Source organism: Acipenser ruthenus, unplaced genomic scaffold (genome assembly GCF_902713425.1).
Source record: "Acipenser ruthenus unplaced genomic scaffold, fAciRut3.2 maternal haplotype, whole genome shotgun sequence".
In the NCBI taxonomy this organism is placed as follows: Eukaryota; Metazoa; Chordata; class Actinopteri; order Acipenseriformes; family Acipenseridae; genus Acipenser; species Acipenser ruthenus.
The window spans coordinates 22,501-47,439 of record NW_026708324.1 but is presented as its reverse complement, the minus strand read 5'-3'; the positions used below and the strand labels follow the sequence as shown (position 1 = coordinate 47,439).

General features: G+C 46.2%; 3 protein-coding genes across 5 annotated transcripts in view; 1 reads left to right on the top strand and 2 right to left on the bottom strand.

Annotated features, from left to right (window-relative positions):
* The window catches only part of LOC117410019 (protein piccolo-like), a 30,646-nt gene extending 23,899 nt beyond the window's left edge, over positions 1-6,747 (bottom strand). Inside the window, exon 1 of the mRNA XM_059020831.1 lies at positions 6,655-6,747. The gene's annotated coding sequence lies outside the window, so the exon portion shown is untranslated. The remainder of the gene's footprint in view (positions 1-6,654) is intronic.
* A 302-nt stretch (positions 6,748-7,049) lies between these two features.
* LOC117969693 (large ribosomal subunit protein uL18m-like) lies at positions 7,050-12,793 on the top strand. The gene is made up of 4 exons (XM_059020835.1): positions 7,050-7,336; positions 9,072-9,282; positions 10,415-10,649; positions 11,275-12,793. Exons 1-4 carry the CDS (start codon positions 7,234-7,236, stop codon positions 11,344-11,346), a joined length of 621 nt encoding a protein of 206 aa, XP_058876818.1. The 5' UTR covers positions 7,050-7,233; the 3' UTR covers positions 11,347-12,793.
* LOC117962683 (cell cycle checkpoint control protein RAD9A-like) overlaps positions 12,684-24,939 on the bottom strand; it is a 17,500-nt gene continuing 5,244 nt past the window's right edge. Inside the window, exons 4-12 of one of the 3 annotated variants that reach the window (XM_059020834.1) lie at positions 24,383-24,497; positions 22,894-22,993; positions 20,251-20,357; positions 18,559-18,665; positions 16,977-17,041; positions 16,678-16,779; positions 15,439-15,558; positions 15,255-15,387; positions 12,684-13,241 (exon numbers count right to left, since the gene is read on the bottom strand). In XM_059020834.1, coding sequence (XP_058876817.1) covers positions 13,104-13,241; positions 15,255-15,387; positions 15,439-15,558; positions 16,678-16,779; positions 16,977-17,041; positions 18,559-18,665; positions 20,251-20,357; positions 22,894-22,993; positions 24,383-24,497 — 987 coding nt within the window. In that variant the 3' untranslated portion in view covers positions 12,684-13,103. Of the gene's footprint in view, positions 13,242-15,254; positions 15,559-16,677; positions 16,780-16,976; positions 17,042-18,558; positions 18,666-20,250; positions 20,404-22,893; positions 22,994-24,382; positions 24,498-24,939 lie in introns of all 3 variants that reach the window. The other 2 variants (XM_059020833.1, XM_059020832.1) reach the window with 2 other exon arrangements.

Here is a 24,939-nt window from a genome sequence, read left to right as displayed (position 1 = left end):
CGATACCAGAAGGTTCAAATCCCGGCTGAGCCTCCGACTCCCTGTGTGTGTGTGTGTGACCCTGAGCAAGTCACTGAACCTCCTTGTGCTCCGTCCTTCAGGATGAGACGTCAAACAAACGAGCTCCTATTGGAAGTGACTCTGCAGCAGCCACTGACTCCCTGTGTGTGTGTGACCCTGAGCAAGTCACTGAACCTCCTTGTGCTCCGTCCTTCAGGATGAGACGTCAAACAAACGAGCTCCTATTGGAAGTGACTCTGCAGCAGCCACTGACTCCCTGTGTGTGTGTGTGACCCTGAGCAAGTCACTGAACCTCCTTGTGCTCCGTCCTTCAGGATGAGACGTCAAACAAACGAGCTCCTATTGGAAGTGACTCTGCAGCAGCAGCAGCAGCAGTTGATGATGCAGAGTTCACCCCCCTAGTCTCTAGAAGTCGCTTTGGATAAAAGCGTCTGCTGAATGACTAAATAATAATAATAATAATAACAACAATAATAATAGCGATCATCCCTATCTTTGAGAGGTTTGCATTCATTCCCAGCGCTGCCTCAGACACGGTGTTTATTAGTATTTTGTTGCTCAGGCTGTGTGTGAATCGGTCCAGCCCTGGCTAGGACTACAGCTCCCAGCATGCCTCTGCACCCGCGGCAATGCTGAGGGATGCTGGGAGCTGTAGTTCTTTAACTGCAATGCGCTGGGCTGGGCTGTATTACATTGTTTTTGCTCAGTCTGTGTTGCTTTGACTGTGAGTTCAGGAGCTGCTGCAGACACAGATCAGCCAGCAAACAAAACAGTTCCAGACATCTGGAGAAGCGCTGATCCCATTCCCATGAATCTTTGTCCTAACATTATTGAGCAGAAGTTACTGAGAGTATGACAATCTCAAACACAGGATTCCTCAAGATTATTTTAAAAGTGGCGTCCCCAATATTTTGTCCAGCTTCCCTGCGACTGTTTTTTTTTTCTCTCATGTTATACACAGCTCTGTAATGCGATATGTTGCTCTGTTGCCATGGCAGCAGCTTGCGTTGTGTGTAATAAATGGCAGTGACATCATCTAACACAGAAAGCCGATTCTGCAGCCTGCCTTCCCTTAGAAAGGTTTGCATAGTAAATCCCTTTAAACCATGGCTATACTGTGCTTTACAATGGATCCCTATGCTTTACCAGACCTCTATGTGCTTTATAATGCTCCCCTATGCTTTACCAGACCTCTCTGTGCTTTACAATGCTTCCCTATGCTTTACCAGACCTCTCTGTGCTTTACAATGCTTCCCTATGCTTTACCAGACCTCTCTGTGCTTTACAATGCTTCCCTATGCTTTACCACACCTCTCTGTGCTTTACAATGCTTCCCTATGCTTTACCACACCTCTCTGTGCTTTACAATGCTGCCCTATGCTTTACCAGACCTCTCTGTGCTTTACAATGCTTCCCTATGCTTTACCACACCTCTGTGCTTTACAATGCTTCCCTATGCTTTACCAGACCTCTCTGTGCTTTACAATGCTTCCCTATGCTTTACCAGACCTCTCTGTGCTTTACAATGCTTCCCTGTGCTTTACCAGACCTTTCTGTGCTTTACAATGCTTCCCTATGCTTTACCACACCTCTGTGCTTTACAATGCTGCCCTATGTTTTACCAGACCTCTCTGTGGTTTACAATGCTTCCCTATGCTTTACCAGACCTCTCTGTGCTTTACAATGCTTCCCTATGCTTTACCAGACCTCTCTGTGCTTTACAATGCTTCCCTATGCTTTACCAGACCTCTCTGTGCTTTACAATGCTTCCCTATGCTTTACCACACCTCTCTGTGCTTTACAATGCTTCCCTATGCTTTACCACACCTCTCTGTGCTTTACAATGCTTCCCTATGCTTTACCAGACCTCTCTGTGCTTTACAATGCTTCCCTATGCTTTACCACACCTCTCTGTGCTTTACAATGCTTCCCTATGCTTTACCAGACCTCTCTGTGCTTTACAATGCTTCCCTATGCTTTACCAGACCTCTCTGTGCTTTACAATGCTTCCCTATGCTTTACCAGACCTCTCTGTGCTTTACAATGCTTCCCTATGCTTTACCAGACCTCTCTGTGCTTTACAATGCTTCCCTATGCTTTACCAGACCTCTCTGTGCTTTACAATGCTTCCCTATGCTTTACCAGACCTCTCTGTGCTTTACAATGCATCCCTATGCTTTACCAGACCTCTCTGTGCTTTACAATGCATCCCTATGCTTTACCAGACCTCTCTGTGCTTTACAATGCTTCCCTATGCTTTACCACACCTCTCTGTGCTTTACAATGCTTCCCTATGCTTTACCAGACCTCTCTGTGCTTTACAATGCTTCCCTATGCTTTACCAGACCTCTCTGTGCTTTACAATGCTTCCCTATGCTTTACCAGACCTCTCTGTGCTTTACAATGCTTCCCTATGCTTTACCAGACCTCTCTGTGCTTTACAATGCTTCCCTATGCTTTACCAGACCTCTCTGTGCTTTACAATGCTTCCCTATGCTTTACCAGACCTCTCTGTGCTTTACAATGCTTCCCTATGCTTTACCAGACCTCTCTGTGCTTTACAATGCTTCCCTATGCTTTACCAGACCTCTCTGTGCTTTACAATGCTTCCCTATGCTTTACCAGACCTCTCTGTGCTTTACAATGCTTCCCTATGCTTTACCAGACCTCTCTGTGCTTTACAATGCTTCCCTATGCTTTACCAGACCTCTCTGTGCTTTACAATGCTTCTCTATGCTTTACCACACCTCTCTGTGCTTTACAATGCTTCCCTGTGCTTTTACTGTGGGAAACGTTTATACACACTGAAAATCTGAACATTTCTGAAAGCGGTCTGTTATTTTATTGGAGAGGAAACGTCGACAGCGACACACAGTTTCTCAAACATGAGCTTATAAGGCAACGACAACAAAAATATGCCTGAAACTATTTTTAAAATCCTTCAGGGACTCGATGGATGTGTAACAGCACAGGAATGCACGATATCCAGCATTCCCAGAAATCCCCCCCCCCACCCCACCCCCCTGCTCTTCAGTTCTAGCTGCGCTGCCATAGTTATTGTATTGTGAATCGCTACAGCCCTGGCTAGGACTACAGCTCCCAGCATGCCTCTGCACCCGCGGCAATGGTGAGGGATGCTGGGAGCTGTAGTTCTTTAACTGCAACGCGCTGTAGTTGCCACAGACTCGTGTGTAAGACAGCCCAGCACAGCAAACAGAACAATACAAAACAGCGTGAATGCAGTCATTTAAAATCGGAAAGAGATTTTTGGGGAAAAACGCGTCCCTGCAACGAGATTAGCAGAGCACAAGGACGAGGTTCAATTCCCTTGACAAACAGAGCTATCGATTCAATAGACAAACAACGGGAAACCCAGCCAGCCTCAGATTACAGCACTGAGACACACCCAACACCCAGCATTACGAGTCACGCAGGCTGCAGCACTACTAAAACACGCTTAATAAGAGCAGGTTTTACTACCAGCTTGATCAGCCCCAGTGTGTCTAGCTAACAAGCTCAGGTGTGTCTTATTATTAAACTCCCAGTGAAACCAGGACCGGATCACACTGCTGTGCAGCGGGAGTCTCATTATTATTTGTTTATTTAGCAGACGCCTTTATCCAAGGAGGCCTGCAGAGACTAGGGTGTGTGAACTATGCGTCAGCTGCAGAGTCACTTACAACTACGTCTCACCCGAAAGACGGAGCACAAGGAGGTGAAGTGACTTGCTCAGGGTCAGTGAGTCAGTGGGTGAGGTGGGATTTGAACCGGGGACCTCCAGGTTACAAGCCCTTTTCTTTAACCACTGGACCACACAGCCTCTTCTTCTTGGGGTCTGTGTTAGTTTACTACATTCTGAAAAGAGTTTAGTTTCATTAAAGCTGCAGACAGACAGACAGACAGACAGACAGACAGAGCCCCACAATCCTGTTCAGTTTGACGCTACAATATAATCCCTTCTTCTTGGGGTCTGTGTTAGTTTACTACATTCTGAAAAGAGTTTAGTTTCATTGAAGCTGCAGACAGACAGACAGACAGACAGACAGACAGACAGACAGACAGACAGACAGACAGAGCCCCACAATCCTGTTCAGTTTGACGCTACAATATAATCCCTTCTTCTTGGGGTCTGTGTTAGTTTACTACATTCTGAAAAGAGTTTAGTTTCATTGAAGCTGCAGACAGACAGACACACAGACAGACAGACAGACAGACAGCCCCCTGTACCCCCAGATTCTGATCCTCTCAATATCTTCTGCTAAATAAAGTGAACAGCAAGTTTCGTGACAATGGGATCAGCGGGTCTCCAGATCTGTTGAATCGTGTGACGCGCGGCCGCCTGCGCTACACCCCCTCCACCAGCAGGGGGTGGGGTGGGAGGGGGGATAAACTGAGGGGCGGGGGGCAGGAGGGCAGGGGGCAGGGCTCCTTGTGTTGTTGTTTTTTTGCGATCCGAGCAGATTTATAAAGTAGATTGGCCCTAGAAGTAATTTCTGTATGAACAAAGGAAATAACAGACGGAAGTCATTTATATAAAAAAAAAACTAAAATCGCCTGAAGCTTGGCAGTAAGTTACTTGGAGATAACAGAGCAGAGAAAGAGAAAGAGAAAGAGAGAGAGAGGCTCTTCTATTCTCTGAACAGCCTCCCTCTGCTCTGTGCTGGTGAAGCGATAGAGAAAGAGAGGCTCTTATATTCTCTGAACAGCCTCCCTCTGCTCTGTGCTGGTGAAGCGATAGAGAAAGGGAGGCTCTTACACTCTCTGAACAGCCTTCCTCTGCTCTGTGCTGGTGGAGCACAGAAAGAGAGGCTCTTCTACTCTCTGAACAGCCTCCCCCTGCTCTGTGCTGGTGGAGCAGAGAAAGAGAGGCTCTTATACTCTCTGAACAGCCTCCCTCTGCTCTGTGCTGGTGGAGCACAGAAAGAGAGGCTCTTCTACTCTCTGAACAGCCTCCCCCTGCTCTGTGCTGGTGGAGCACAGAAAGAGAGGCTCTTCTACTCTCTGAACAGCCTCCCCCTGCTCTGTGCTGGTGGAGCACAGAAAGAAAGGCTCTTCTACTCTCTGAACAGCCTCCCCTTGCTCTGTGCTGGTGGTGCACAGAAAGAGAGGCTCTTCTACTCTCTGAACAGCCTCCCTCTGCTCTGTGCTGGTGAAGCGATAGATAAAGGGAGGCTCTTACACTCCCTGAACAGCCTCCCTCTGCTCTGTGCTGGTGGGGCAAAGAAAGAGAAAGAGAGGCTCTTCTACTCTCTGAACAGCCTCCCCCTGCTCTGTGCTGGTGGAGCAGAGAAAGAGAGGCTCTTCTACTCTCTGAACAGCCTCCCTCTGTTCTGCTCAGAGCTCTGAGAATCATGTCTAAACTACAGCAGCTACACCAGAGTGGAGCCGTTATTAACCTGCCCCCCTGCAACACACTGCCCCCTAGTGGATAGGAGAAACACAGCAGTAAGAAATACCACATAGAACAAATGTTATTGAGCAACGTAAACAAACTGGACAATCCACGCGGCTGCATACTCCCAATGTCAAATGCACAGAAGGGTAAACTCTTTACACAATGTAGTAAACTAACACAGACCCCAAGAAGAAGGGATTATATTGTAGCGTCAAACTGAACAGGATTGTGGGGCTCTGTCTGTCTGTCTGTCTGTCTGCAGCTTTAATGAAACTAAACTCTTTTCAGAATGTAGTAAACTAACACAGACCCCAAGAAGAAGGGATTATATTGTAGCGTCAAACTGAACAGGATTGTGGGGCTCTGTCTGTCTGTCTGTCTGTCTGTCTGCAGCTGTAATGAAACTAAACTCTTTTCAGAATGTAGTAAACTAACACAGACCCCAAGAAGGGATTATATTGTAGCGTCAAACTGAACAGGATTGTGGGGCTCTGTCTGTCTGTCTGTCTGTCTGTCTGTCTGTCTGTCTGTCTGCAGCTTTAATGAAACTAAACTCTTTTCAGAATGTAGTAAACTAACACAGACCCCAAGATGTCTTCTCGTCGATAGATAGAGAGATAGATAGATAGAGAGATAGAGATAGATAGATAGATAGATAGATAGAGAGATAGATAGATAGATTTCTGTATTCATACAGCGCCGTGTTAAACGCTAGTTCTAAGTGCGCACTCGAATTCAGCCAAACGCTTCAACCCCGTTTAACAATTTCTAACTTTTTATCTGGTTTAAATAAAAACGCCCGAGCCCTGCTGAAATTTTTTTCCCCCGCTGTCGCGTTTCGTTTCTCTCTAACAGGATACCGAAAAATATTTCGTTAAAAATCAACCAGTCGTTTGAAAAGTCATCGTTTGTGCCACGGTGATTTAAGATTTCCACCCCCCGCCCAGCTCTGCAAATCCCTCAACAGTACCACACCGCGTTTAAATGTCTTCTTAATCCAAAACCGAAACAGCAAAAGCAGATTCAAACCAAAAATAAAATGTTTCTAACTTAACTTTTCCGTCTCCCGTTGTGTGTGTGTGGCTTTTTTACGCTTTGACGCCCATGTGCAAATTTATAACTTTTATTTTCGCTATTTAAAACCGTGCGGGCTGGCTTTCCTTCTCTACAGCGGCCGCTTAATTATCTCTATCAGAAAAACTGAGCTCTTTTTTGATTCAAATAAACGTTCGCCTTACCTGTTCCCGTTTATGTCTTGTTTCCTATGTTTCCCATTTAGCTGCGCTGAATGAACCTGATCGCCTCTGTATCGCTTCGTGTTCGGAAGGCGAGCAGAGGGGAGCGCGCCGGCCACGCCCCTTTCGCGGTTATAAATTTGCATGCAACAGTAAATTAGCATAACCCCGCCCCATATGGATAAAGGCGTCTGCTAAATAAACACACAATTATATATATATATATAAACGTCTTTTCGTTTGCATTTTAAATGCTAGTATCTCTTAATATAAAGTCAAATTGTCATTTAAAAATCTTTCTGAATGCTTGTCTGATCTGTGTTTCACTAACATCCCTCCGACCAGCAACTTTAAATAAGCAGACTTTTGCCATTAACGAAGATGGCGGCTCTCTTTGCCCGACCTCCTTCTGTGAAGCCAGAGGTCGCCGGCAGTACTAAAGATGGCCGCGCCTTCAAGCGGCGTGCGAGTTCGCTGTACATGACAAAAAAAAATATCTATCACCTAGAAATAATTAAAAACAAACTCAAAACACAGATAGAAACGGCAGCTGGTTTTAATTAGACTGTAGATACTGGTGAAATGTCTCTTTTGAAAGGAATTCGTGGGAAGTGGAGAGTTTTCGGCGGTTTGTTTTCGATGCGGGCGGCTGGCGTGGATTTCAAGGACGTCTTTAAAGAAACGGGTAAATTTGACATGACTTTATAATCATCATCATCATCATCATCATAATAACACCGAAATGACGTCAGGCACATTCCTGCCACACGCACACTCTTAGAACCAAGCCCACGCGTGCAAAAATAAACTTATCTTCTATTGAAATGTAGTTTTTGCTCATCTGTCCTGTCTTAATCCCTTTTAATTATATTTTATCCCGTTGTATCATTATTAGGTTTCCAAGCTGGCTTGGGGACACTATTGTTATTGTAAATATGTTTCAATCCTAAAATTCTAGGTGATACAAAACCTCTTCAGATAGCTGTACGTGTTACGTGTATGTTTCGTGTAAAAATCTCTCTATGGGTACAATGTAATTAAAAAAAAAAACTACAGCTCCCAGCATGCCTCAACCTAGCTAGTAATAGAGAGGGGTGATGGGAGCTGTAGTTCTTTGGACAGCGGAAGACAATTCGGACTACAGTGCAATCGACAGTGTGGTTGTATGTTTGTGTCTCAGTCCTAAAATTCTAGGTGATGCTGAAATTCTGACCACAGACAGGCAGAGCCCCACAATCCTGTTCAGTTTGACGCTACAATATAATCCCTTCTTCTTGGGGTCTGTGTTAGTTTACTACATTCTGAAAAGAGTTTAGTTTCATTAAAGCTGCAGACAGACAGACAGACAGACAGACAGAGCCCCACAATCCTGTTCAGTTTGACGCTACAATATAATCCCTTCTTCTTGGGGTCTGTGTTAGTTTACTACATTCTGAAAAGAGTTTAGTTTCATTAAAGCTGCAGACAGACAGACAGACAGACAGACAGAGCCCCACAATCCTGTTCAGTTTGACGCTACAATATAATCCCTTCTTCTTGGGATCTGTGTTAGTTTACTACATTCTGAAAAGAGTTTAGTTTCATTAAAGCTGCAGACAGACAGACAGACAGACAGCCAGACAGACAGAGCCCCACAATCCTGTTCAGTTTGACGCTACAATATAATCCCTTCTTCTTGGGGTCTGTGTTAGTTTACTACATTCTGAAAAGAGTTTAGTTTCATTAAAGCTGCAGACAGACAGACAGACAGACAGACAGACAGACAGACAGACAGACAGACAGACAGAGCCCCACAATCCTGTTCAGTTTGACGCTACAATATAATCCCTTCTTCTTGGGGTCTGTGTTAGTTTACTACATTCTGAAAAGAGTTTAGTTTCATTAAAGCTGCAGACAGACAGACAGACAGACAGACAGACAGACAGAGCCCCACAATCCTGTTCAGTTTGACGCTACAATATAATCCCTTCTTCTTGGGGTCTGTGTTAGTTTACTACATTCTGAAAAGAGTTTAGTTTCATTAAAGCTGCAGACAGACAGACAGACAGAGCCCCACAATCCTGTTCAGTTTGACGCTACAATATAATCCCTTCTTCTTGGTGTCTGTGTTAGTTTACTACATTCCGAAAAGAGTTTAGTTTCATTAAAGCTGCAGACAGACAGACAGACAGACAGACAGACAGACAGACAGAGCCCCACAATCCAGTTCAGTTTGACGCTACAATATAATCCCTTCTTCTTGGGGTCTGTGTTAGTTTACTACATTCTGAAAAGAGTTTAGTTTCATTAAAGCTGCAGACAGACAGACAGACAGACAGACACACAGATCTCCCTATCTCCTCCCCCTCAGTATAACTTGTGCTTGATGATATTAATATCCAGTCCCGTGGTGATGGTGGCTCTCGTCTCTCTGTCTCTAGCTGTGCGCTTCTCCTCCTGTTTGGTGTCTCCGCGGCCTCGTGACGGGGAGGGGGAGAGCAGTGAGGGGGGGCAGCGGGTTCCGAGGGGCAGTGCGGAGCTGGTGAACCCCCAATTCGTGAACCGCAACCCCAGAAACCTGGAGCGCATGTCGCTGGCAATGAAGGACCGCGGCTGGGAGACAGTGTGGCCGAGTAGAGCGTGCTGGCACAGGTGAGAGAGGGGGAGAGAGAGAGAGCGAGAGCGTGCGTGTCACACATCCTTTTTCTTTACAGATCACCCTCCATGTTCTCTCCAGTTTTGGCGATGTTCCGACGAAGTTGGGTTGATTATGAATCACCGTCTCTCTATCTGTTTATCTGTCTATGATTCATAATCACCCTCTCTCTCTGTTTATTTATCTATGATTATGAATCACCCTACCTATCTGTCTGTCTCTCCTCTCTGTAGTTTATGTTTCTGTGTGCCTCCTTTCTCTAGTCTGTGTTTCTGTGCCTCTCCTCTCCTCTCTAATCTGTATTTCTGCCTGTGTCTCTCCTCTCTCTAGTCTCTTTGTTTGTGCCTCTCTCTCTAGTCTGTTTCTGTGCCTCTCCTCTCTCTAGTCTGTTTCTGTGTCTCTCCTCCCTCTAGTCTGTGTTTGTGCCTGTCTCTCCTCTCCTCTCTCTAGTCTGTTAATGTGTCTCTCCTCTCTCTAGTCTGTGTTTGTGCCTGTCTCTCCTCTCTTTAGTCTGTTAATGTGTCTCTCCTCTCCTCTCTCTAGTCTGTGTTTGTGCCTGTCTCTCCTCTCCTCTCTTTACTGTTAATGTGTCTCTCCTCTCTCTAGTCTGTTTGTGCCTCTCCTCTCTAGTCTGTGTTTCTGTGCCTCCTCTCTCTAGTCTGTTAATGTGTCTCTCCTCTCTCTAGTCTGTGTTTGTGCCTGTCTCTCCTCTCCTCTCTCTAGTCTGTTAATGTGTCTCTCCTCTCTCTAGTCTGTGTTTGTGCCTGTCTCTCCTCTCCTCTCTTTAGTCTGTTAATGTGTCTCTCCTCTCTCTAGTCTGTGTTTGTGCCTGTCTCTCCTCTCCTCTCTCTAGTCTGTTAATGTCTCTCCTCTCTCGTCTGTTTGTGCCTGTCTCTCCTCTCTAGTCTGTGTTTGTGTCTCTCCTCTCTCTAGTCTGTTAATGTGTCTCTCCTCTGCTCTCTAGTCTGTTTCTGTGCCTCTCCTCTCTCTAGTCTGTTTCTGTGCCTCTCCTCTCTCTAGTCTGTTAATGTGCCTCTCTCCTCTCTAGTCTGTGTTTCTGTGCCTCTCCTCTCTCTAGTTTGTGTTTCTGCGTCTCTCACACTCTCTCACTCTCTCCTCACTCTCCAGGCTGTGTATTGAACACTCCCAGCACCACGTCTCAGCCCATGTGGAGCACGTCCCCTCTGGGGAGGTGGTGGTCTCTGCCTCCACGCAGGAGTGGGCTGTGAAGAGGCACCTGTACAGCACTCGGGACGTCCTGGCCAGCGAGAGCGTGGGGAGGGTGCTGGCACAGCGCTGCCTCGAATCAGGGGTACAGCACCTCCACTTCAGAGCCGTGCCCTGGAGCTACAAAACAGAGAGGGTGAGACAGAGATCCAGACAGCTCCCCTCAGCTTCAATCTGCATAGTGTTAGACACCAAACAGAGTCAGGCAGACAAAACTATGCAGATTGAAACTCAGGGGGACTGTCTGAATCGTGTTTGGTGTTGCTGTATAATATATAAAACTATGCAGATTGAAACTCAGGGGGACTGTCTGAATCGTGTTTGGTGTTGCTGTATAATATATAAAACTATGCAGATTGAAGCTCAGGGGGACTGTCTGAATCGTGTTTGGTGTTGCTGTATAATATATAAAACTATGCAGATTGAAACTCAGGGGGACTGTCTGAATCGTGTTTGGTGTTGCTGTATAATATATAAAACTATGCAGATTGAAACTCAGGGGGACTGTCTGAATCGTGTTTGGTGTTGCTGTATAATATATAAAACTATGCAGATTGAAGCTCAGGGGGACTGTCTGAATCGTGTTTGGTGTTGCTGTATAATATATAAAACTATGCAGATTGAAACTCAGGGGGACTGTCTGAATCGTGTTTGGTGTTGCTGTATAATATATAAAACTATGCAGATTGAAACTCAGGGGGACTGTCTGAATCGTGTTTGCTGTATAATATAGAAACTCTTTTTTTAATGATTTATTTCAGATGCAGAAGTTTCGCGCCGCGCTGAAGGAAGGTGGAATTATTCTCAGTGAACCCAGAAGAATCTACAAGTAAAAGACGAGACAGCGAGCGAAACGAACCCAATTTTGACGCAGCTTTTTATTCTGCAAGTCTCTGATAAGCAATAAAGATATCGCAGAGTGACATCAAACCTGGAGCCCAAACTAGAGCTGGTCTGCTGGACTCAGTTTAGTTTCAATCACACTGATGAAGGCACTAGAGCCCCAAACTAGAGCTGGTCTGCTGGACTCAGTTTAGTTTCAATCACACTGATGAAGGCACTAGAGCCCCAAACTAGAGCTGGTCTGCTGGACTCAGTTTAGTTTCAATCACACTGATGAAGGCACTAGAGCCCCAAACTAGAGCTGGTCTGCTGGACTCAGTTTAGTTTCAATCACACTGATGAAGGCACTAGAGCCCCAAACTAGAGCTGGTCTGCTGGACTCAGTTTAGTTTCAGTCACGCTGATGAAGGCACTAGAGCCCCAAACTAGAGCTGGTCTGCTTGACTCAGTTTAGTTTCAATCACGCTGATGAAGGCACTAGAGCCCCAAACTAGAGCTGGTCTGCTGGACTCGGTTTAGTTTCAGTCACGCTGATGAAGGCACTAGAGCCCCAAACGCTGGTCTGCTTGACTCAGTTTAGTTTCAGTAACGCTGATGAAGGCACTAGAGCCCCAAACTAGAGCTGGTCTGCTTGACTCAGTTTAGTTTCAATCACACTGATGAAGGCACTAGAGCCCCAAACTAGAGCTGGTCTGCTTGACTCAGTTTAGTTTCAATCACGCTGATGAAGGCACTAGAGCCCCAAACGCTGGTCTGCTTGACTCAGTTTAGTTTCAATCACACTGATGAAGGCACTAGAGCCCCAGCGCTGGTCTGCTTGACTCAGTTTAGTTTCAATAACACTGATGAAGGCACTAGAGCCCCAGCGCTGGTCTGCTTGACTCAGTTTAGTTTCAATCACGCTGATGAAGGCACTAGAGCCCCAACGCTGGTCTGCTTGACTCAGTTTAGTTTCAATCACGCTGATGAAGGCACTAGAGCCCAAACGCTGGTCTGCTTGACTCAGTTTAGTTTCAATAACGCTGATGAAGGCACTGGAGCCCAAACGCTGGTCTGCTTGACTCAGTTTAGTTTCAGTAACGCTGATGAAGGCACTAGAGCCCAAACGCTGGTCTGCTTGACTCAGTTTAGTTTCAATCACGCTGATGAAGGCACTGGAGCTGGTCTGCTTGACTCAGTTTAGTTTCAATCACGCTGATGAAGGCACTAGAGCTGGTCTGCTTGACTCGGTCTCTTCTAGTTTCACCTAACAGGTTTTTATTGATCGTTTTGCTGAGTGTTTAATTGAGGATCGCAAACTAACAGCCATGGGTAATCAATAAATCGATCAGTCTCGCCAGGGATGTTTTTTTTTTACTTTGTACAGATCAATATGTGATCAATTCTTCCAGATTCTTGCGTCAAAATGGATCCATAATAAAACTGAAACTCACTTTATATTGATGACAAAAATCAGTCTCGTTTATTTACTAATCAATCAATTTGTGTTGCTTGAGTCTACCTCTCTTCCTCTCTCTTCTTCATCCTCCTCTCTCTCTCACTCCCTCCATCACGTGCAGGTTTCACGACAAAGGGATTAGCAGTTCAAAATGTGTGACCTGTGACCTGTGTGCGCACGACCGCCTGCACTACACCCCCTCCACCAGCAGGGGGCGACAATGAGTCACCCTAGTGATACAAATTCAAAGTCTACTTTTTTTTTGGGTGTTAATTTGCTCAGTTCTTTCCTTCTTTTGTTCGTTCGTTTTTATTTCTTTGCTGTTTCCTCTTCCTGTTCCTCCGGGTCACTGTCGCTGGCCTCGGCAAGCACTTCCTGGTTCCGAAGCGTCTGATTGGCTCCCTGGGAGTAAGGGGAGAGGACGGAACCGAAGAACAGCGAGCGGAACTGAGGAGAGAGAGAGAGAGAGAATAAATACAGTTTAATACAGGAATAGAGAGAGAGTTGAAAATATATGGGCTTAATATACAAAACAATTCAGTGTTGATACAATACACCACAGTGAAATACACACAGAGAGAGGAATACAGATTACTATGCAGAATAACACACAGAGAAATTAATATGCTGAATAACACACAGAGAAATTAATATGCTGAATAACACACAGAGAAATTAATATGCTGAATAACACACAGAGAAATTAATATGCAGAATAACACAGAGAAATTAATATGCAGAAGAACACAGAGAAATTAATATGCAGAATAACAGAGAAATTAATATGCAGAATAACACACAGAGAAATTAATATGCAGAATAACACAGAGAGAAATTAATATGCAGAATAACACAGAGAGAAATTACTATGCAGAATAACACACAGAAATTAATATGCAGAATAACACACAGAGAAATTAATATGCAGAATAACAGAGAGAAATTAATATGCAGAATAACACACAGAGAAATTAATATGCAGAATAACACACAGAGAAATTAATATGCAGAATAACAGAGAGAAATTAATATGCAGAATAACACACAGAGAAATTAATATGCAGAATAACACAGAAATTAATATGCAGAATAACACACAGAGAAATTAATATGCAGAATAACACAGAGAAATTGATATGCAGAATAACACAGAGAGAAATTAATATGCAGAATAACAGAGAAATTAATATGCAGAATAACACACAGAAATTAATATGCAGAATAACACAGAAATTAATATGCAGAATAACACACAGAGAAATTAATATGCAGAATAACACAGAGAAATTAATATGCAGAATAACACACAGAGGGAAAGAATACAACACAGGAAAAGAGGAAATACAGACAGATGAGACAACAGAGAGGAAATACAAACAGATGAGAACACAGAGAGAGGAAATAGAGACACTCGAGAGAGGAAATAGAGACTCAGAGACGAGACAACACAGGAAATAGAGACACTCAGAGAGATGAGAACACAGAGACGAGACAACACAGAGAGGAAATAGAGACACTCAGAGATGAGAGCACAGAGAGAGAGGAAATAGAGAGAGACTCAGAGACGAGACAACACAGGAAATAGAGACTCAGAGACGAGACAACACAGAGAGGAAATAGAGACACTCAGAGAGATGAGAACACAGAGACGAGACAACACAGAGGAAATAGAGACACTCAGAGAGATGAGAACACAGAGAGAGGAAATAGAGACACTCAGAGACGAGACAACACAGGAAATAGAGACACTCAGAGAGATGAGAGCACAGAGAGAGAGGAAAGAGAGAGAGACTCAGAGACGAGACAACACAGGAAATAGAGACTCAGAGACGAGACAACACAGAGAGGAAATAGACACTCAGAGATGAGAACACAGAGACGAGACAACACAGAGGAAATAGAGACACTCAGATGAGACAACAGAGAGAGAGGAAATAGAGACTGAGAGACGAGACAACACAGAGAGGAAATAGAGACACTCAGAGAGATGAGAACACAGAGACGAGACAACACAGAGGAAATAGAGACACTCAGAGAGATGAGACAACAGAGAGAGAGGAAATAGAGACTCAGATGAGACAACACAGAGAGGAAATAGAGACACTCAGAGAGGAAATAGAGACACTCAGAGATGAGACAACACAGAGAGAGGGAGGAAATAGAGACAATGAGAGAGAAAGGAAATAGAGATGAGACAACACTGTTTGAGAGAGAGAGAGACACACAACAGAATAGTTAACACACACACACAATACAATAGTTTACTCCACACACACAATACAGTACAGTAATCCACACACACACACACACACACACAATACAGTACAGTAATCCACACACACACACACACACACAATACAGTGCAGTAATCCACACACACACACACACACAATACAGTGCAGTAATCCACACACACACACACACACACACAGCGCTGTTCTATTCAGTTTCTTCTCTTACTCTCTTTTGTGGAGGGGTCCCGGGTAACTCCTCCTCCTCCTCTTCCTCACTCTCGCTCTCCAGCCCCCTCTGCTGTTTAGACCCTGAACTGCAGGCTGCAGAGACAGGCTCCCTCGCCCTCCTCTGGTCAGACCTGGTACTGCCTGCTGCAGTGTCAGACTCCCTCTCCCTCCTCTGGTCAGACCCGGTACTGCAGGGCTGTGCCTCGGCCCCGCCCACAGCGCTGGTCTCCATGGCGATCATATAGCTGTCCATGTCATCGCTCAGGAAGTCGTCGTGGCTGGTGTCGGCCTGAGGGGGGCGACTGTGAGCAAGGAAAAAAAAAAAAAAGGTATATTTAATATATAAAACTTTTATGCTCAAAATAGCTGGCTTCCCGCAGCTGCGGTGTGTTTAAAACGTTTTTATCGAGGGACAGTGTGTCTGAAAACGAACAGCGAAGCCTCCTTCCTGGCTTGTGATGTCACAGTAACCACACCCACTCCCTCCTATTGAAATGTGTTCTTGCTGTGACGTCATTGGCTGCACAGTTAATGATGTCACAGTGCTGTTCCTGTCTGTTTAAACCTGCAGGAATCGCTGGATTCAGACCCATTTATTATCCTTTACTCTTCCCTGTCGTACATTTAGTCTCATTTAGTTTCTTAAAATATAAACCAGCCTGTCAGTGACATCATCCATCCCCCATCCCAGTGAAGTTCTGGATGACGAAGGCATTAAAACGTTTCTCTGCTAACTTGACTTTCTCTCTCAGTCTCTTCTGGTTTGGAGTTTCTGATCCAGTGAAGTTCTGGATGACGAAGGCATTAAAACGTTTCTCTGCTAACTTGACTTTCTCTCTCGGTCTCTTCTGGTTTTTGAGTTTCTGATCCAGTGAAGTTCTGGATGACGAAGGCATTAAAACGTTTCTCTGCTAACTTGACTTTCTCTCTCTGTCTCTTCTGGTTTGGAGTTTCTGATCCAGTGAAGTTCTGGATGACGAAGGCATTAAAACGTTTCTCTGCTAACTTGACTTTCTCTCTCGGTCTCTTCTGGTTTGGAGTTTCTGATCCAGTGAAGTTCTGGATGACGAAGGCATTAAAACGTTTCTCTGCTAACTTGACTTTCTCTCTCGGTCTCTTCTGGTTTGGAGTTTCTGATCCAGTGAAGTTCTGGATGACGAAGGCATTAAAACGTTTCTCTGCTAACTTGACTTTCTCTCTCGGTCTCTTCTGGTTTGGAGTTTCTGATCCAGTGAAGTTCTGGATGACGAAGGCATTAAAACGTTTCTCTGCTAACTTGACTTTCTCTCTCGGTCTCTTCTGGTTTCGAGTTTCTGATCCAGTGAAGTTCTGGATGACGAAGGCATTAAAACGTTTCTCTGCTAACTTGACTTTCTCTCTCAATCTCTTCTGGTTTTTGAGTTTCTCCTCTCCTCTCTCACCTCCGGTTCCTCTCCCTGTGGGTCGTGGTCTCCTCATCTGACAGAGTGGCCAGAACAAAATTAACCTCCAGAACAGGGTCGTCCAGCCCAAACACCACCGGCCTGAGAGAGAGAGAGAGAGAGAGAGAGAGACAGAGCCTCACAATCCTGTTCAGTTTGACGCTACAATATAATCCCTTCTTCTTGGGGTCTGTGTTAGTTTACTACATTCTGAAGAGTTTAGTTTCATTAAAGCAGACAGACAGACAGACAGACAGACAGACAGACAGACAGATCTATTAATGGTTCAGTTTTCATACCTGCCTGGTTGATCAAAGTACATACTGAGAGGCAATCCGGAGGACTCCGCGAAACTCAGGAGACCCTGCAAATAATAATAATAATAATAATAATAATAATAATAATAATAATAATAATAATAATAATAATAATAACAATAATATTAATAATAATAATAATAACCAAAATACTATTACTACTGCCAATAATAATAATTATTCTGTATGTTTCTGAGTGTCTCTCTCTGATCGTGTTGAGAGTGCGTTTCATTCTCTCGCACTCTAAGCCTCCGCAATGAAGAGGTCAGGAAACTGCAGCTCTGCGGAGGCCATCTTGGCTCCAACCCTCCAATACTTTACACAGGGAACCGGCTCCAAGATGGATCCACAATGGAGACAGTTTCCCTCCCTTCTCTCTCAGAGGGAGACACCCGACACAGAGACAATAGAAATCCAATTATCATAGACTGGAATTACATTGTAACTGCAGTTTAATATCACTAGACTGGACTGGAATTACATTGTAACTGCAGTTTAATATCACTAGACTGGACTGGAATTACATTGTAACTGCAGTTTAATATCACTAGACTAGACTGGACTGGAATTACATTGTAACTGCAGTTTAATATCACTAGACTGGACTGGACTGGAATTACATTGTAACTGCAGTTTAATATCACTAGACTGGACTGGAATCACATTGTAACTGCAGTTTAATATCACTAGACTAGACTGGACTGGAATTACATTGTAACTGCAGTTTAATATCACTAGACTGGACTGGAATTACATTGTAACTGCAGTTTAATATCACTAGACTGGACTGGAATTACATTGTAACTGCAGTTTAATATCACTAGACTGGACTGGAATTACATTGTAACTGCAGTTTAATATCACTAGACTGGACTGGACTGGAATTACATTGTAACTGCAGTTTAATATCACTAGACTGGACTGGAATTACATTGTAACTGCAGTTTAATATCACTAGACTGGACTGGAATTACATTGTAACTGCAGTTTAATATCACTAGACTGGACTGGAATTACATTGTAACTGCAGTTTAATATCACTAGACTGGACTGGACTGGAATTACATTGTAACTGCAGTTTAATATCACTAGACTGGACTGGACTGGAATTACATTGTAACTGCAGTTTAACATCACTAGACTGGACTGGAATTACATTGTAACTGCAGTTTAATATCACTAGACTAGACTGGACTGGAATTACATTGTAACTGCAGTTTAATATCACTAGACTGGACTGGACTGGAATTACATTGTAACTGCAGTTTAATATCACTAGACTGGACTGGAATTACATTGTAACTGCAGTTTAATATCACTAGACTGGACTGGACTGGAATTACATTGTAACTGCAGTTTAATATCACTAGACTGGACTGGAATTACATTGTAACTGCAGTTTAATATCACTAGACTGGACTGGAATTACATTGTAACTGCAGTTTAATATCACTAGACTGGACTGGAATTACATTGTAACTGCAGTTTAATATCACTAGACTGGACTGGAATTACATTGTAACTGCAGTTTAACATCACTAGACTGGACTGCAGGATCTCTCACCCGGAGCTCTTTCAGACAGAAGGTGATTCCCGTCTCCTCTCGAACCTGGAAGCTCTCGAACTCGTCAGCATCGAGACTCATCTCAGTCAGCATCATCTTCGACGCGTCTGGAGAGGGAACCCGCAGAGAGAACTACAGCTCCCAGCATGCCTCTGCACCAGCACCGGCAGAGAGGGGTGCTGGGAGTTGTAGTCCTTCACACACATTTGACCGCAGTGTATTTATATATATATATATATGTGTGTCAGTGTGTGTGTCTCTCAGTGTGTGTGTGTGTGTGTGTGTCTCTCAGTGTGTGTGTCTCAGTGTGTGTGTGTGTGTGTGTGTCTCTCAGTGTGTGTGTCTCAGTGTGTGTGTGCGTCTCAGTGTGTGTGTGTCTCAGTGTGTATGTGTGTGTGTCAGTGTGTGTGTGTCAGTGTGTGTCTCAGTGTGTGTGTGTCTCGGTGTGTGTGTATCTCAGTGTCAGTGTGTGTGTCTCAGTGTGTGTGTCTCAGTGTGAGTGTGTGTGTGTGTGTGTGTTTCAGTGTGTGTGTGTTTCAGTGTGTGTGTGTGTTTCAGTGTGTGTGTGTCTCAGTGTGTGTGTTTCTTCGCTGGTTAATCCTCTACCTTGCTCCTCCTCAGTGTGTGTGTGTTTCAGTGTGTGTGTGTGTCACAGTGTGTGTGTGTTTCAGTGTGTGTGTGTTTCGGTGTGTGTGTGTTTCAGTGTGTGTGTTTCTTCGCTGGTTAATCCTCTACCTTGCTCCTCCTCAGTGTGTGTCAGTGTGTGTGTGTGTCAGTGTGTGTGTGTGTCAGTGTGTGTGTGTGTGTGTGTTTCAGTGTGTGTGTGTGTGTGTGTGTGTGTTTCAGTGTGTGTGTGTTTCAGTGTGTGTTTCAGTGTGTGTGTGTGTGTGTGTGTGTCTCAGTGTGTGTGTGTTTCAGTGTGTGTGTTTCAGTGTGTGTGTGTTTCAGTGTGTGTGTTTCAGTGTGTGTGTGTTTCAGTGTGTGTTTCAGTGTGTGTTTCAGTGTGTGTGTGTTTCAGTGTGTGTGTTTCAGTGTGTGTGTGTTTCAGTGTGTGTGTGTGTCTCGGTGTGTGTGTGTGTTTCAGTGTGTGTTTCAGTGTGTGTGTGTTTCAGTGTGTGTGTGTGTTTCAGTGTGTGTGTGTGTCTCGGTGTGTGTGTGTGTTTCAGTGTGTGTGTGTGTCTCGGTGTGTGTGTGTGTTTCAGTGTGTGTTTCAGTGTGTGTGTGTGTTTCAGTGTGTGTGTGTGTTTCAGTGTGTGTGTGTTTCAGTGTGTGTTTCAGTGTGTGTGTGTGTTTCAGTGTGTGTGTGTGTTTCAGTGTGTGTGTTTCAGTGTGTGTGTGTGTGTGTGTTTCAGTGTGTGTGTGTGTTTCAGTGTGTGTGTTTCAGTGCGTGTGTGTTTCAGTGTGTGTGTTTCAGTGTGTGTGTGTTTCAGTGTGTGTGTGTTTCAGTGTGTGTTTCAGTGTGTGTGTGTTTCAGTGTGTGTGTGTTTCAGTGTGTGTGTGTTTCAGTGTGTGTTTCAGTGTGTGTGTGTGTCAGTGTGTGTGTGTTTCAGTGTGTGTGTGTCTCAGTGTGTGTTTCAGTGTGTGTGTGTTTCAGTGTGTGTGTGTTTCAGTGTGTGTGTGTGTTTCAGTGTGTGTGTTTCAGTGTGTGTGTGTGTCTCAGTGTGTGTGTTTCTTCGCTGGTTAATCCTCTACCTTGCTCGTCCTCCAGGTGGTTTCTGAACTGCACTCGTTCTCCACTCACCGTCACGTTCACTTCTTCCAGCGAGGGGGGGAAATGCACCACCGTGTCCGCCAGCAGCCTGCAGGGGGAGGCAGAGAGCAGTGAACACAAGCACTGCGGGCAGCCTGCAGGGGGAGGCAGAGAGCAGTGAACACAAGCACTGCAGGCAGCCTGCAGTGGGAGGCAGAGAGCAGTGAACACAAGCACTGCGGGCAGCCTGAAGGGGGAGGCAGAGAGCAGTGAACACAAGCACTGCGGGCAGCCTGCAGGGGGAGGCAGAGAGCAGTGAACACAAGCACTGCGGGCAGCCTGCAGGGGGAGGCAGAGAGCAGTGAACACAAGCACTGCGGGCAGCCTGCAGGGGGAGGCAGAGAGCAATGAACACAAGCACTGCGGGCAGCCTGCAGGGGGAGGCAGAGAGCAGTGAACACAAGCACTGCGGGCAGCCTGCAGGGGGAGGCAGAGAGCAGTGAACACAAGCACTGCGGGCAGCCTGCAGGGGGAGGCAGAGAGCAGTGAACACAAGCGCTGCGGGCAGCCTGCAGGGGGAGGCAGAGAGCAGTGAACACAAGCACTGCGGGCAGCCTGCAGGGGGAGGCAGAGAGCAGTGAACACAAGCGCTGCGGGCAGCCTGCAGGGGGAGGCAGAGAGCAGTGAACACAAGCACTGCGGGCAGCCTGCAGGGGGAGGCAGAGAGCAGTGAACACAAGCACTGCGGGCAGCCTGCAGGGGGAGGCAGAGAGCAGTGAACACAAGCACTGCGGGCAGCCTGCAGGGGGAGGCAGAGAGCAGTGAACGCAAGCACTGCGGGCAGCCTGCAGGGGGAGGCAGAGAGCAGTGAACACAAGCACTGCGGGCAGCCTGCAGGGGGAGGCAGAGAGCAGTGAACACAAGCACTGCGGGCAGCCTGCAGGGGGAGGCAGAGAGCAGTGAACACAAGCACTGCGGGCAGCCTGCAGGGGGAGGCAGAGAGCAGTGAACACAAGCACTGCGGGCAGCCTGCAGGGGGAGGCAGAGAGCAGTGAACACAAGCACTGCGGGCAGCCTGCAGGGGGAGGCAGAGAGCAGTGAACACAAGCACTGCGGGCAGCCTGCAGGGGGAGGCAGAGAGCAGAGAACACAAGCACTGCGGGCAGCCTGCAGGGGGAGGCAGAGAGCAGTGAACACAAGCACTGCGGGCAGCCTGCAGGGGGAGGCAGAGAGCAGTGAACACAAGCACTGCGGGCAGCCTGCAGGGGGAGGCAGAGAGCAGTGAACACAAGCACTGCGGGCAGCCTGCAGGGGGAGGCAGAGAGCAGAGAACACAAGCACTGCGGGCAGCCTGCAGGGGGAGGCAGAGAGCAGTGAACACAAGCGCTGCAGGCAGCCTGCAGGGGGAGGCAGAGAGCAGTGAACACAAGCACTGCAGGCAGCCTGCAGGGGGAGGCAGAGAGCAGTGAACACAAGCGCTGCGGGCAGCCTGCAGGGGGAGGCAGAGAGCAGTGAACACAAGCACTGCGGGCAGCCTGCAGGGGGAGGCAGAGAGCAGTGAACACAAGCGCTGCGGGCAGCCTGCAGGGGGAGGCAGAGAGCAGTGAACACAAGCGCTGCGGGCAGCCTGCAGGGGGAGGCAGAGAGCAGTGAACGCAAGCGCTGCGGGCAGCCTGAAGGGGGAGGCAGAGAGCAGTGAACGCAAGCACTGCGGGCAGCCTGCAGGGGGAGGCAGAGAGCAGTGAACACAAGCACTGCGGGCAGCCTGCAGGGGGAGGCAGAGAGCAGTGAACACAAGCGCTGCGCGCAGCCTGCAGGGGGAGGCAGAGAGCAGTGAACGCAAGCACTGCGGGCAGCCTGCAGGGGGAGGCAGAGAGCAGTGAACACAAGCGCTGCGGGCAGCCTGCAGGGGGAGGCAGAGAGCAGTGAACACAAGCACTGCGGGCAGCCTGCAGGGGGAGGCAGAGAGCAGTGAACACAAGCGCTGCAGGCAGCCTGCAGGGGGAGGCAGAGAGCAGTGAACACAAGCACTGAACAAAATTAAAACTACAAAAACAAAAAACGCACTACAGCTCCCAGCAGGCCTCTGCACTGGCAGCGACAGTGAAGGATGCTGGGAGCTCTAGTTCTTCATAAGGGCAGCTATAAGGCAGGATTGGCTGCAGTAGATAGATAGTCAGACAGACAGAACAGACAGACAGACAGACAGACAGACAGAGAGACATAGATAGATAGATAGATAGCTAGATAGATAGATAGATAGATAGATAGATAGATAGATAGACAGATAGATAGTTAGACAGACAGACAGACAGACATAGATAGATAGATAGAGAGACAGATAGATGTGTGTGTGTTTACAACGGTAACACGGCTAAAGACAGAACCAGAATAAAAACTACAGCTCCCATCATCCCTCACTGTTACTGCCAGGGCAGAGGCATGCTGGGAGCTGTAGTTTATAATCTCACTATTTCCATAGACATGCTTCCAGTGTAAAACTGCAGTTTGTCTTCTCAGTCCATCTCTAGCAGTGTTTCTAGTTTCCTTATAAAGAACTACAGCTCCTATCACCCCTCTCCCCCCGCCCCGGGCTGTGGCTGCGGGTGCAGGGGCATGCTGGGAGCTGTAGTTCCTCGCCTCACCTGGGCTGGGCTCGGAGCACATTGGCGTATCCGTCCTTCTGAAAGACAGGTTGTAGAGACTCGCTCTCCTGGAAGGACAGATTGTGGGTCTTCGTGATCCCTGAGAGGAAGAGGGAGGAGGAGGAGGAGGAGGAGGAGGAGAGACGCACACAGGAGTCACAGGGCAGCACAGACAGGATTACAATGCAAGCTTCATATTTAAACACAGTGCAGGTTTACAGACAGTGCTGATAATAATAACGCTGCTAGAATACAATATGAACCAGGAGGCAACAAGTTAGGATCACAGCCAGTTAGATCTACAGTCCCTATTTTACTGCGTTTAATCCTGTACTTTAGAGTACTGTAATCTGCCAAGTGTTATTTAATCTGTAGTACTTTGTATTTAATCATATCCTGATGTAACTATCACTGACACTGTTTTCTGCTCCGTTATTGAATCGTTTTTTTGTCATTCTTGTACTTGCTAGAACCCAAGTCATTGTATTTATCTTGCTCTTAATTGTATTAATACTGTGATTCTTGAAATGTATTTTTGGATAAGGGCGTCTGCTAAGAAATAATAATAATAATAATAATAATAATAATAATAATAATAATAATAATAATAATAATAATAATAATCAGGATTTTATTTATTGTATTGTGTTGCGTGTTCCCATGTGTTGCTACAGCTGTTTATGAAAAGGATTGTGTTTTAATTTAAAAAAAAAAATTTTTCACTTTTTTTAAATCGCTTTCCACTGCCTCCAAGATGGCTTCCCGTGTATCTGCCTGGACCTCTCTGAACTACATTTCCCATCATCCTCCTTCTCACATCCGCCTGGCCCTCTCAGAACTACATTTCCCATCATCCTCCTGCTCACATCCGCCTGGCCCTCTCAGAACTACATTTCCCATCATCCTCCTGCTCACATCCGCCTGGCCCTCTCGGAACTACATTTCCCATCATCCTCCTGCTCACATCCGCCTGGCCCTCTCAGAAACTACATTTCCCATCATCCTCCTGCTCGCTGGTAAATACATCTCGGCTGCATACGCGAGCAGGAGGATGATGGGAAATGTAGTTTCGAGAGGTCACTCTGCCTGGATGTTTCTCTGAAGAAGACGGAGAGTTCAGTCCATCGATAACTTTTCTTCTTCATCAAGTATCTCTAGCCTGTCTGTCTGTCTGTCTGTCTGTCTGTCTGCAGCTTTAATGAAACTAAACTCTTTACAGAATGTAGTAAACTAACACAGACCCCATGAAGAAGGGATTATATTGTAGCGTCAAACTGAACAGGATTGTGGGGCTCTGTCTGTCTGTCTGTCTGTCTGTCTGTCTGTCTGTCTGTCTGTCTGTCTGCAGCTTTAATGAAACTAAACTCTTTTCAGAATGTAGTAAACTAACACAGACCCCAAGAAGAAGGGATTATATTGTAGCGTCAAACTGAACAGGATTGTGGGGCTCTGTCTGTTTGTCTGTCTGCCTGCCTGTCTGTCTCAGTACCGTATTTGCAGTGCAGCTGAAACACCAGTCTGTTTCCTCCAGGATTCAGATCAATCTCACACTTCTCCACCGTCTTGTCCAGAGAGGACAGCGACTTAAACACGGTCTGAACCGACTGCAGGAAGAGAGACAAGAAATAATCACTGTGATGAGAAACGAGGAGACAGAAACAGGGTCCCTGTCACTGTGCGAGACACGAGGAGACAGAAACAGGGTCCCTGTCACTGTGCGAGACACGAGGAGACAGAAACAGGGTCCCTGTCACTGTGCGAGACACGAGGAGACAGAAACAGGGTCCCTGTCACTGTGCGAGACACGAGGAGACAGAAACAGGGTCCCTGTCACTGTGCGAGACACGAGGAGACATAAACAGGGTCCCTGTCACTGTGCGAGACACGAGGAGACATAAACAGGGTCTCTATCACTGTGAGGCACAATGAGACATAAACAGGGTCCCTGTCACTGTGCGAGACACAAGGAGACATAAAACAGGCTGTCTGTCTGTCTCTCTCTCTGTATAAATCTGTGTGTCAGTCTCTCTCTCTCTCTGTGTATAT